The 12755-nt window shown below is 49.7% G+C and overlaps 1 protein-coding gene across 1 annotated transcript in view; it reads left to right on the top strand.

Moving 5' to 3' along the window:
• The window catches only part of FLNC (filamin C), a 70140-nt gene that overhangs the window by 22623 nt on the left and 34762 nt on the right, over positions 1-12755 (top strand). The window contains 10 exon segments of the mRNA XM_087722516.1: positions 98-234; positions 495-688; positions 808-921; positions 1940-2083; positions 3571-3694; positions 4532-4692; positions 7138-7228; positions 9413-9582; positions 10702-10819; positions 12199-12461. Coding sequence (XP_087578642.1) covers positions 98-234; positions 495-688; positions 808-921; positions 1940-2083; positions 3571-3694; positions 4532-4692; positions 7138-7228; positions 9413-9582; positions 10702-10819; positions 12199-12461 — 1516 coding nt within the window.

Raw genomic sequence — 12755 nt, 5'->3', positions numbered from 1 at the left:
ATCTTTTGTGCTTAAGATAGGACTAGAACTCCCCGTGACCTGGTTTCTAGCCTGGCGCTTTAACCACTAGACCCAACCCCTCCTCTCTTCTTTTCAGTCCCTTTGAAGTGCAGGTGGCACCGGAAGCTGGGCTGCAGAAGGTTCGGGCCTGGGGTCCCGGCCTGGAAACCGGCATGGTGGGAAAGTCCGCGGACTTCGTTGTGGAGGCGATTGGCACCGAAGTGGGCACGCTGGGTACGTCAAAGGACTGTCAGGGACGGGAGACTGGCAGGGAGGGGGAGACGGTGGGCTTAACTGGTGGATGAGCTGAGCCAAGGAAGACCGTCAAACTTCCTCCCGTCCAGAGTCTAGAGAAATGCCGGTTGTCCTCGACTTACGACCACAATTGAGCCGAGACCGTTGTTCAGTGAATGTTGCCAGTCTGACCTCAAGAGTGACCCCTCCCTTCCCTGCTCTTTCCTAATTCTTTGCTCCCCTCAATCCCCCCCTTGCAGGGTTCTCCATCGAGGGTCCCTCGCAGGCCAAGATCGAGTGCGACGACAAAGGAGACGGTTCGTGCGACGTGCGGTACTGGCCCACTGAGCCGGGTGAATACGCCGTCCACGTGATTTGTGATGACGAGGACATTCAGGACAGCCCTTTCATCGCCCACATCCTGCCGGCCACCAACGAGTATTTCCCCGAGAAGGTGAGCCTCTCCTCGCCCGCCAGGTCTCCGTCAGAGGGGGGTGGGTGGGGATGGGGGTCCAGGCGTTGGGCTGCTGGGCTGAGGCTGGTCTCAATTCCCCCCCTCTCCCCACCTGGCAGGTCAAAGCGTTTGGTCCCGGGTTGGAGCCGGTGGGCTGCATCGTGAACAAACCGGCCGAATTCACCATCGACGCCCGAGGGGCCGGGAAAGCAGCCCTCAAGATCTATGCTCAGGTCAGCTGGGGATGGGTGGAAGCCTGGAGGCCTTGTTTGGGATTTTAATTTTAATTTTAATAATTTTAGTTTTAATTTTAATTTTAGTTTTAGTTTTAGTTTTAGTTAGTTTTAATTTTAATAATTTTAATTAATTTTAATTTTAATTTTAATTTTAATTTTAATAATTTTAATTTTAATGTTAATTTTAATGTTAATGTTAATGTTAATGTTAATTTTAATTTAAATTTTAATAATTTAAATTTTAATAATTTTAATTTTAATAATTTTAATTTTAATAATTTCAATAATTTTAATAATTTCAATAATTTCAATAATTTCAATAATTTCAATAATTTCAATAATTTCAATAATTTCAATAATTTCAATAATTTCAATAATTTCAATTTTAATAATTTTAATAAATTAAATAATTTTAATTTTAATTATTTTAATTTTAATTTTAATTTTAATTTTAATTTTAATTTTAATTTTAATTTTAATTTTAATTTTAATTTTAATTTTAATTTTAATTTTAATTTTAATTTTAATTATTTTAATTTTAATTTAATTTAGTATTTATATTTTTTATTTTATTTTATTTTGATTTAATTTAATTTTCATTTAATTTTATTTTATTTTCATTCTGAATCTATTATTTTTATAAGCAACTCAAGGTGGTGAACGTATCTCATAGACTTTCTTTGCATTTCCCCCCACAACAACAGCCCTGTGAGGTGGGTTAGGCTGAGAGAGAGAGAGGGACTGGCCTAAGCTCACCCAGCCGGCTTTCTTGCCTAAGGCAGGACTAGAACTCACCGTCTCCCGGTTTCTAGCCTGCTGCCTTCACTCCTAGACCAAGCTGGCCCTCTCATTTGAAGAAGGGAGCCCAGGATCGCTCCCAGCGCCCTGTCTGAAGTGATGACACTTCAACCTGAGCAACCTCTAGTTAGGATCCTCAGGATGGGCCAAGGGCTTCTTTCACCACCTAGGAGTAACTTAGGAGTTGGTTTTCACCAAGGATAATTTTTCTTCCTAGGATGCAGAAGGCGTCCCCATTGACATCAAAGTCAAGGACAATGGCAATGGGACCTTCTCCTGTGTCTACGTCCCCACCAAGGCCATCAAGCACACCATCATCATTAGTTGGGGAGGTGTCAACATCCCCAAGAGTCCATTCCGGGTGAGTAACTCTAGGATGGAGAAGTGTGTTGGTGTAGTGGCCTGTCGACCCCCCGCCCCTCCAACAGCCGAATCAAGGGAGGAGGAGGAGGTGTGGGAATCAGGGTTAGCATCAAGGCAATCTGAGAGCTCTGACGGGGAAGAGGGAATGGAGATGGCAGAGAGAGAGAGAGAGAGAGAGAGAGGGAGGGAGGGAGGGAGGGAGGGAGGGAGGGGGGGATGGAGCCTTGGCTGTCCGTCAGCCCTCAGATGGAGAGTCAACAGCCTCCAGGCCTGGAGGTGGCTGATGAGGAAGAGGAGGAAGAGCTGGGTCCAGTGCCTGACGCAAGGATGCACAGAAGGCAGAGGAGAGGAGAGCAGTGGAAATCTATGGGCCGGTCCTTGGGACGGAAGATCCCTGAGTGCCTGATGTGTGGATGTGCAGAAGGCAGAGGAGAGGAGAGCAGTGGAAATCTATGGGCCGGTCCTTGGGACAGAAGATCCCTGAGTGCCTGACGTGCGGATGTGCAGAAGGCAGAGGAGAGGAGAGCAGTGGAAATCTATGGGCCGGTCCTTGGGACGGAAGATCCCTGAGTGCCTGACGTGCGGATGTACAGAAGGCAGAGGAGAGGAGAGCAGTGGAAATCTATGGGCCGGTCCTTGGGACGGAAGATCCCTGAGTGCCTGACGTGCGGATGTACAGAAGGCAGAGGAGAGGAGAGCAGTGGAAATCTATGGGCCGGTCCTTGGGACAGAAGATCCCTGAGTGCCTGACGTGCGGATGTACAGAAGGCAGAGGAGAGGAGAGCAGTGGAAATCTATGGGCCGGTCCTCGGGACGGAAGAGCCACCGCTGCTAGCAAAGCTCTGGGGATGAAAGGCAGGGGGTGGAGATGAATAGATGGGGCAGACAACTCTTCCTCTCCCTGCCGGAGGGACTTGTCAGCCTGCAGTGAGAGAGAAACGTTTTGCTGGGGCTGCTGGCTCTGAGTTAACTTCAGAGGATTCGTGGTTTTGGGGGAGCTGGGTCAGAACAGTTAGGGGGAGGGGTTATTGGCCATCTTCTGTCCTGTGGGGAGCAGGGAGGAGTGTGTCCACCCACCCATGGACAGGTAGGAGATCCCTGACCAATTGTCTGCGGAAGCTTAGCGATGGGAAGGTCTCCTAGCCTATGGAGGCAACCAACCAGCTTCTTCTTCCCATCACGCTCATCTGGCTTAGGGCCGTTGTAGTTTTAAACGGTCCCTAACTGAACCGTTGTACCTTGAGGTCCACCTCAAATGTCCTCCCTGGTTGAATCCTGACCAATATATATTTTTTAAAAATGGTGACCACGAGGATGCCGCAATGCTTCTAAGTGTGAGGGAGGGTCCTCGGTGCCTTTTCTCAGTGCCGTAGCAACTACGAACGGTCCCTAAATGGACCGTTGTAAGCCAAGGACTAGCTGACTCCATAATTCTGTTTTGCTCTTCATGCATCTTCATCTGTCTGCTTTTCTTCCTCTTCACAGGTGAGCGTGGGAGAAGGTAGCCACCCTGATAAAGTCAAGGTGTATGGTCCTGGAGTTGAGAAAACCGGGCTGAAGGCCAGCGAACCCACCTACTTCACTGTGGACTGCAGCGAGGCTGGCCAAGGTGACCCCCCCCAAATCTGAGAACCCATGGGAGGCTATGAGATCAAGCTAACCATGAACGTTAAGAGAAGGACAGAGTAGGAAGGGACCTTGGAGGTCTTCTAGTCCAACCGTTGTTGGGTAGAGCCACCTCCCAAGGTGTCCATTCTGGAGAAGGCATCCCACCTTTGAATTCTGATCCTTCAACCACATCTTTTGCCAAGACAATCCTTTTTTGTTAGATTCTGGTGGGTTCCATAACTCTGTTTCTCCACCTGAACCACTTTAAGATGGGTGGACTTCAACTCCCAGCAAGGCTGGCTGGGGAATTCTGGGAGTTGAAGTCCACCCATCTTAAAGTGGCCCCGGGTGGAGAAGCGTTGGTTTCTTTATAGGAAGACACTGATGTTGTCCACCCTTTCCAGATTTGTCCTACTAAATTCCCCATCATCCCCAGCAGCAATCTGGAGGCCCACCCAGTTGGGGAAGACTTCCTGATGTCTTCCATCCTTCTGATGGAGCTCCATCAGCCAGGCTTTCTGGAAGGATTCAAACTGGACAAGCCAACAATCAGACGTTTGACTTGTCCAGGAGAAACTCATGGAAGCTTCATCCTTTTGGGTGCAGAGACCGTCCAAGATCATGCGGAGGCTTGGAGTAGCGATGACCTTGTCCGCAAACTCTCTAGACCAGCGTTTCTCAACCTTGGCCACTTGAAGATGTCTGGACTTCAACTCCCAGAATTCCCCAGCCAGCATTCGCTGGCTGGGGAATTCTAGGAGTTGAAGTCCGGACATCTTCAAGTGGCCAAGGTTGAGAAACGCTGCTCTAGACCATTAATCTCATTTTGGCTTTGCAGGAGACGTGAGCATCGGGATCAAATGTGCCCCTGGGGTGGTGGGCCCAGCAGAAGCCGACATCGATTTTGACATCATCAAGAATGATAACGACACCTTCACAGTGAAATACACACCTCCAGGCCCCGGGCGTTATACCATCATGGTGCTCTTTGCTAGCCAGGTAAGGCTCATGGCACCGTGGGACCCCCGTCCCTACGCCAGATGTGTCCTTAGGACCAGTGATCTGAATCCAAAGATTTGGATCTTTGAAGGTTCTTCTTCTCCTTCTCCATCGCCACGTTGCACGACTTCATGGCCAATTTGGTCCAGTGGTTTTGGCGCCGATAAGATCTCACAGGTTGGGCCTTCTCCGGGTGCCGTCGACTGGACAATGCCGGCTGGCGGCTCCCCGGGGGAGGGCCTTCTCTGTAGCTGCTCCAGCCCTGTGGAACGATCTACCCATAGAGATCCGGACCCTTCCCACTCTCTCGGCCTTCCGTAAAGCCACTAAAACCTGGCTATTCCGGCAGGCCTGGGGCTGTTGACCACACCAACGAGGTCCAGCCCCACCAAGATTGAGTGTATTGGTGCGTTGCTTTTAAATTTGTTTTCTCTTTTCCTATTTTTAACTTTTTATCTTTAATCTTCTTTTTGTAAGCCGCCCGGAGTCCTACGGGATTGGGAGGCATATAAATTTATTAAATTACAATTACAAAAACTGGGTGAGGATGAGTTCTAGTTCAGCCTGGGTGGTTTTGGGCCTGTCGCTAAGAGATGGTGAATGTTAGTCTCGCCTTAGGTATGAAAGCGAGCTGGGTGAGCTTGGGCCAAACCAGGAGACAGGGAGTTCCAGTTCTACCTTAGCCATGAAAAGCCAGTTGGGTGATTTTAGCCATATACTGTATTTCTTTCAGAGCTGTAGGAGAAAAGGCAGCAGAAGGTGGAGTTAAGGGCATCGCCAGCCTAGAATTGTTACCTTCCCACAAATGTTCTCAATCTGAAATTCTCTTGGTCCTTTTTTTAAAAAAAAGTTATATTTTGCTCCTTTCCATATACATTCACAAATATACATTCTCGTAGATACTATTAACATTTATCTGTTGACTTCTAGCATTTAGCACAATCTGCTTAAAAATATTAAAAAAACACCATTGGGATCGCTTTCCATGCCACCCCGCATCTCCATCTTATTTTGCAACAACCCTACTCCTTCCTTCTTCCCAACTTCCCTTCTCTACCTTCTTCTTTCCTCCTCTCCGTCCCCTTTTCTTCTTCCCCTCCCTCTCCCCTACTCCTCCTCTCTTCTTCTCCTCCCTTCATTTGCTAGATAGTGCCCAATGTTCAAGTTTGTCCAGATCCTTCTGTATCTTGAGCCTGTCTTCTGAAGTGTTGGCTATTCCTGCCACCGTGGTGTCATCTGCAAATTTGATGAGTGCCCCATTTATTCCCTCATGAAGATGTTGAAGAGTCCTGGGCCCAAAACAGAGCCTTGGGGTCCCCCACTGCCTACTTCCCTCCATGTAGATGCGGTTCCATTGAGGACGACACGTTGAGTGTGGTTGGTCAACCAGTTACGAATCCACCTGGTGGTGATGCTGTCTAACCCACATTCTTCTACTTTATCTAGTAGTAGGTTATGGTCTACCTTATCAAATGCCTTTCTGAAGTCCAAGTAAACTATATCGACGGCATTCGATATAGGTGGCGCAGTGGTTAAATGCAGCACTGGCGCAGTGGTTAAATGCAGCACTGCAGGCTACTGCTAGATCAGCAGGTCAGCGGTTCAAATCTCACCGGCTCAGGGTTGACTCAGCCTTCCATCCTTCCGAGGTGGGTAAAATGAGGACCCAGATTGTTGGGGGCAATATGCTGACTCTCTGTAAACCGCTTAGAGAGGCCTGAAAGGCCTATGAAGCGGTATATAAGTCTACTGCTATTGCTATTGCTATTGCTAAATGCAGCACTGCAGGCTACTGCTAGATCAGCAGTTCAGCGGTTCAAATCTCACCGGCTCAGGGTTGACTCAGCCTTCCATCCTTCCGAGGTGGGTAAAATGAGGACCCAGATTGTGAGGATGATATGCTGACTCTCTGTAAACCGCTTAGAGAGGCCTGTAAGGCCTATGAAGCGGTATATAAGTCTACTGCTATTCCTCTCTGGCCCCCTAATTTTGTCACTTTCTTTCCCTCTCTCCTCCTCTCTTTTCCCTTCCCTCGCTTCTTTTCCTTTCCCCTTTCTTCTTTTCCTTCCTCCTTCCGTTGTTGTCCTTGCTTAATTTTCTTTTGCTGAAGGATTTTTGGGGTGGTGACATTCCAGCATTCCCACCTTTATATTTACATCAAAATAAATTTCCTCTTCCACATTTTATTTCCCTGTCGTAATTCCACTTGCATCGTTTTTTAAAGTTGGTCCTTACCTGGCACCCATTTAGTATTGAACTTGAGTTGGCCAGGTTCTTGTGCGATCAACCTTCTACGCTGCAACTTCATGTATGATCCTGATGCATTTAACCACGGAAAAAGAACAGAGGAGCCAAGGAATAAGCTCCCCCCCCCTTTTAAGGTTTTGTGCCCATCCCGGGACCCTCCTTCCTGATTTATCTTCTTCTTCTCCTGGTTCCCTGCAGGAAATCCCCATCAGCCCCTTCCACATTAAAGTGGACCCCTCCCATGACGCCAGCAAAGTGAAGGCTGAGGGGCCGGGCCTCAATCGGACAGGTGAGTGACCCCCCCCCACAAAAGGACATTGTGCATATCCTCCTAACCAGTGGTGAAATTCAAATTTGTTTAGTGCTGGTTCTGTGAGCGTGGAGGGATGCGGCTTGGTGGGCATGGCGTGGCTTGGTGGGCGTGGCTTGGTGGGCGTGGTGTGGCTTGGTGGGCGTGGCATGGCTTGGTGGGCGTGGTGTGGCTTGGTGGGCATGGCGTGGCTTGGTGGGCGTGGCTTGGTGGGCGTGGTGTGGCTTGGTGGGCGTGGCATGGCTTGGTGGGCGTGGTGTGGCTTGGTGGGTGTGGTGTGGCTTGGTGGGCGTGACTTGGTGGGCGTGGTGTGGCTTGGTGGGCATGGATACTGCAAAATCTCCATTCCGTCCCCACTTTGGGTCCAGCCAGAAGTGACATTTGCCGGTTCTCTGAAGTACTCAAAATTTCCGCTACCGGTTCTCCAGAACCTGTCAGAACCTGCTGAATTTCACCCCTGCCCCTAATAAAATAATAGAATTGGAAGGGACCTTGGAGGTCTCCAACCCCCTGCTCAAGCAGAAGACCCTCTACCATTTCGGACAAATGGTTCTCCACTCTCTTCTTGAAAACCTCCTGTGATAATTAGATTAACAGAGTCGGAAGGGACCTTGGAGGTCTTCTAGTCCAGCCCCTTGCTCAAGCAGGGGATCCTATGTCATTCCAGACAAATGGCTATCCAGTCTCTTCTTGAGAACCTCCAGGGATGGAGCACCTACAACTTCTGGTGGCAAGCTGTTCCACTGTCCTCACTATTAGAAAGTTTCTCCTTAATTCCAGGTTGCTACTCTCCTTGATGAGTTTCCATCCATTGCTTCTTGTCCTGCCTTTAGGTGCTTTGGGGGAGATGTTAATACCACCCCCACCCCCCACCTCTTTTAATGAAAGGAAGGACCAGGGGAGACATGATAGCAGTCTTCCAATATCTCAGGGGTTGCCCCAAAGAAGAGGGAGTCAAGCTATCCTCCAAGGCACCTGAGGGCAGGACAAGAAGCAATGGGTGGAAACTAATCAAGGAGAGAAGCAACTTAGAACTGAGGAGGAATTTCCTGATAGTGAGAACAATTAATCAGTGGAACAGAAGTTGCCTCCAGAGATTGTGAATTCTCCAACACTGTTTTTAAGAAGGGATTGGGCAACCATTAGTCTGAAGTGGTGTAGGATTTCCTGCCTAGGCAGTGGGTTGGACTAGAAGACCTCCAAGGTCCCTTCCAACTCTGTTATTCTATTCTATTTTATTCTATGGAAGGAAGGAAAGAATGAAGGAAGGAAGGAAGGAAGGAAGGAGGGAGGGAGGGAGGGAGGGAGGGAGAGAGGGATTCTCCAAGGCACCTGAGGGTAGATGAAGAAGCAATGGGTGGAAACTAATCAAGGAGAGAAGCAACTTAGAACAGAGGAGAAATTTCCTCACAGTCAGAACAATTAATCAGTGGAACAGAAGTTGCCTCCAGAAGTTGTGAATTCTCCAACACTGTTTTTAAGAAGGGATTGGGCAACCATTAGTCTGAAGTGGTGCAGGGTTTCCTGCCTAGGCAGTGGGTTGGACTAGAAGACCTCCAAGGTCCCTTCCAACTCTGTTATTCTATTCTATTTTATTCTATGGAAGGAAGGAAAGAATGAAGGAATGAAGGAAGGAAGGAAGGAAGGAAGGAAGGAGGGAGGGAGGGAGAGAGGGATTCTCCAAGGCATCTGAGAGTAGACGAAGAAGCAATGGGTGGAAACTAATCAAGGAGAGAAGCAACTTAGAACTGAGAAGAAATTTCCTGACAGTGAGGACAATTAATCAGTGGAACAGAAGTTGCCTCCAGAGGTTGTGAATGCCCCAACACTGGAAGTCTTTAAGAAGATGTTGGATAGCCATTTGTCTGAAGTGGTAGAAGGTTTCCTGCCTAAGCAGGGGGTTGGACTAGAAGACCTCCAAGGTCCCTTCCGTTATTCTGTTCTGCTCTGTTCTTTATGACTAACTTTATGACAATTAACTATTGGAGCACTGCTATTATATCATCCCTCTTTTAAAAGAGGGTGCAAATTTTGGCTCTGCGGAAAGGCCAGAGGCCCCCCCCCCCCAAGCTGGGTCCCCTGGAGACGTGGCCGCCACGCCGTGTCTCCTGCAAGCCAGGGAAAGGTGAAATCTGACCCCCATTCTCCGCGCTTCCTCCCCAGGCGTGGAGGTTGGGAAGCCCACTCACTTCACCGTCTTCACCAAGGGGGCGGGCAAAGCCAAGCTGGACGTCCACTTTGTCGGCGCTACCAAGGGCGAGGTGGTGCGTGACTTCGAGATCATCGACAATCACGACTACTCCTACACGGTCAAATACACAGCTGTGCAGCAGGTGAGCGAGGCTCTTCAGCTCTTCTCCTTACTTCTGGTGGTGTCGTGGTGATCCTCTCAGCCGCCGGCCCCTCTGGCAGCCGATTCAGAACCGGTGGAGGAGGCGTGGGAGTCAGGGTCAGCATCAGGGCAATCTGGGAGCTCCGAGGGGGGAGAGGGAATGTGGCTGGCAGAGAGAGAGAGAGAAGGGAGGGGAACATGGGCCCTCCGTCAGCCCTCAGATGGAGGGTCAACAGCCCCCAGGTCTGGAGGTGGCTGATGAGGAAGAGGAGGAGCATCTGGGCCCAGTGCCTGATGCACAGAAGGCAGAGGAGAGGAGAGCAGTGGAAATCTATGGGCTGGTCCTTGGGACGGAAGATCCCTGAGTGTCTGACGTGCGGATGTGCAGAAGGCAGAGGAGAGGAGAGCAGTGGAAATCTATGGGCCGGTCCTTGGGACGGAAGATCCCTGAGTGCCTGATGCGCAGATGTGCAGAAGGCAGAGGAGAGGAGAGCAGTGGAAATCTATGGGCCGGTCCTTGGGACGGAAGATCCCTGAGTGCCTGATGTGCAGATGCGCAGAAGGCAGAGGAGAGGAGAGCAGTGGAAATCTATGGGCCGGTCCTTGGGACGGAAGATCCCTGAGTGTCTGACGTGCGGATGTACAGAAGGCAGAGGAGAGGAGAGCAGTGGAAATCTATGGGCTGGTCCTTGGGACAGAGGATCCCTGAGTGCCTGATGTGCGGATGTACAGAAGGCAGAGGAGAGGAGAGCAGTGGAAATCTATGGGCCGGTCCTTGGGGCAGAAGATCCCTGAGTGCCTGATGTGCGGATGTACATAAGGCAGAGGAGAGGAGAGCAGTGGAAATCTATGGGCCGGTCCTTGGGACGGAAGATCCCTGAGTGCCTGACGTGCGGATGTACAGAAGGCAGAGGAGAGGAGAGCAGTGAAAATCTATGGGCTGGTCCTTGGGACAGAAGAGCCACCGCTGCTGGAGAAGCCCCACCCGATCTCTGGGGATCAAAGGCAGGGGGCGGGGACAATCTCTCTAGTCAACCTCCACCTGTCCTGGGAATCTTTCACTCACCTGCAGGTTTTGTGGGATCTTACATAATATATTCCTGTCCCCCCCATTAATCAGGGAAACATGGTGGTGACAGTGACCTATGGCGGTGACGCCATCCCCAAGAGCCCCTTCCCGGTCTACGTGGCGCCCCCTCTTGACCTTGGCAAGGTGAAAGTGCAAGGACTCAACAACAGTAAGTTTGACCTTGGGTCTACTCGCTAGGTGCCGTTGAGTTGAAAGGGCTGGGAGAGTTGGAGCGCTGGGTTGTGGTAGGAGAGGAGCAGGCTGAGTCTGTGGGCGGAGTCAAATGCGTCATCAGTTTGAGTTGATGAAACAAGAAACCGAAGCCCATTAACCCCTCCCCTCCCCTTTGAAGTCTGTTGATTCTTATCTGGGGCCAATTGGCCTAAACAGAGTCCACAGAGTCAGCCTCTTGCCCCCAACCACCGGGGTCCTCATTTTACCGTCCTGGGAGGGATGCAAGGCGGAGTCAACCTTGAGCTGGTCAGGATTAAACTGCTGACAGTCAGAATAATTAGTTTGCAATGCTGCATTCTAACCACTGTGTCACCACAGCCCTTCCTTCCTTCCTTCCTTCCTTCCTTCCTTCCTTCCTTCCTTCCTTCCTACCTACCTACCTACCTACCTTCTTTCCCTTTTCTCTTCTTCCTTCTTTCCTTCCTTCCTTTTTTCTTTCCCCTTTTTCCTTCCTTCCTTCTTTCCTTCTTTCCTTTCTTCCTTCATTCCTTCCTTCTTTCCTTCTTTCCCTTTTCTCTTCTTCCTTCTTTCCTTCCTTCTTTCCTTCTTTCCCTTTTCTCTTCTTCCTTCTTTCCTTCCTTTTTTCTTTCCCCTTTTTCCTTCCTTCCTTTTTTCCTTTTTTCCTTCCTTCCTTCCTTTCCCTTTTCTCTTCTTCCTTCTTTCCTTCCTTCCTTTTTTCTTTCCCCTTTTTCCTTCCTTCCTTCTTTCCTTCTTTCCTTTCTTCCTTCATTCCTTCCTTCTTTCCTTCTTTCCCTTTTCTCTTCTTCCTTCTTTCCTTCCTTTTTTCTTTCCCCTTTTTCCTTCCTTCCTTTTTTCCTTCCTTCCTTCCTTCCTTTCCCTTTTCTCTTCTTCCTTCTTTCCTTCCTTCCTTTTTTCTTTCCTCTTTTTCCTTCCTTCCTTCCTTCCTTCCTTCCTTCCTTCCTTCTTTCCCTTTTCTTTCCTTCCTTCCTTCCTTCCTTCCCCTTTTCTCTTCCTCCCTCCTTCCTTTTTTCCTTCCCTTTTTTCCTTCGTTCCTTCCTTCCTTCCCTCCCTCCCACTTAGCAATAGCACTTTGACTTATATACTGCTTCCCAGTGCTTCCCAGCCCTCTCTAAGCGCTTGACAGAGTCAGCCTCTTGACCCCCCCAACAATCTGGCTCCTCATTTTTCCAACCTCGGAAGGACGGGAGGCTGAGTCAACCTTGAGCCGGTCAGGATCGAACTCCTGGCAGTGGGCAGAGTCAGCCTGCAATACCGCATTCCAACCTCTGCGCCAGCAGGGCTCATCTTGACAGAACTCAGTGTGTTGACTTCTCCTGTCCTGTCCATGCGCAGAGGTCGATGTGGGTCGGGACCAAGAATTTACGGTCAACACGCGAGGAGCCGGTGGCCAGGGGCAGGTGGACGTGAAGATCAGCTCTCCCTCCCGCCGGCCCATCCCTTGCAAGGTGGAGACCGGGGCCACCAACGACGTCCACTCGGTGAAGTACATGCCACCCGAGGAGGGCCAGTATAAGGTGGACGTCACCTACGATGGGAATCCTGTGCCTGGAAGCCCCTTCGCTGTCGAGGCAGTGATGCCCCCAGACCCAACCAAGGTCAGCTCCAGTCCTGAGAGGTTCAAGGCTGCAGCATGTCAGAAGGGGAGGGGGGGCGAGATTGCCTTGGGGTGGGGGGGTGGGAACTGGGTTAGGATTTGGATGCCCTTCTGCAGTTTCTTGCTTTTTAACCATAAGTTTATTAAACTTTCAAGGAAGAGAGATTAGAAATGAACAGGGACTTGTAAATAAGGCGAGAAAAAAGATAGAAGGAAGAAAAGATTAAAAATGGAAAAAGGGGAAAGAGGGAAGAAAGGAAAGAAGGAAGGAAAAAAGGAAGAAATGAGAGGCAAA

Source organism: Thamnophis sirtalis, unplaced genomic scaffold (genome assembly GCF_051295495.1).
Source record: "Thamnophis sirtalis isolate CommonGarterSnake01/CBP01778 unplaced genomic scaffold, rThaSir2_p1.2 scaffold_9, whole genome shotgun sequence".
Classification (NCBI taxonomy): domain Eukaryota; kingdom Metazoa; phylum Chordata; class Lepidosauria; order Squamata; family Natricidae; genus Thamnophis; species Thamnophis sirtalis.
The sequence above is the reverse complement of the archived record's forward strand: the minus strand, read 5'-3'. Positions and strand labels throughout refer to the sequence as shown.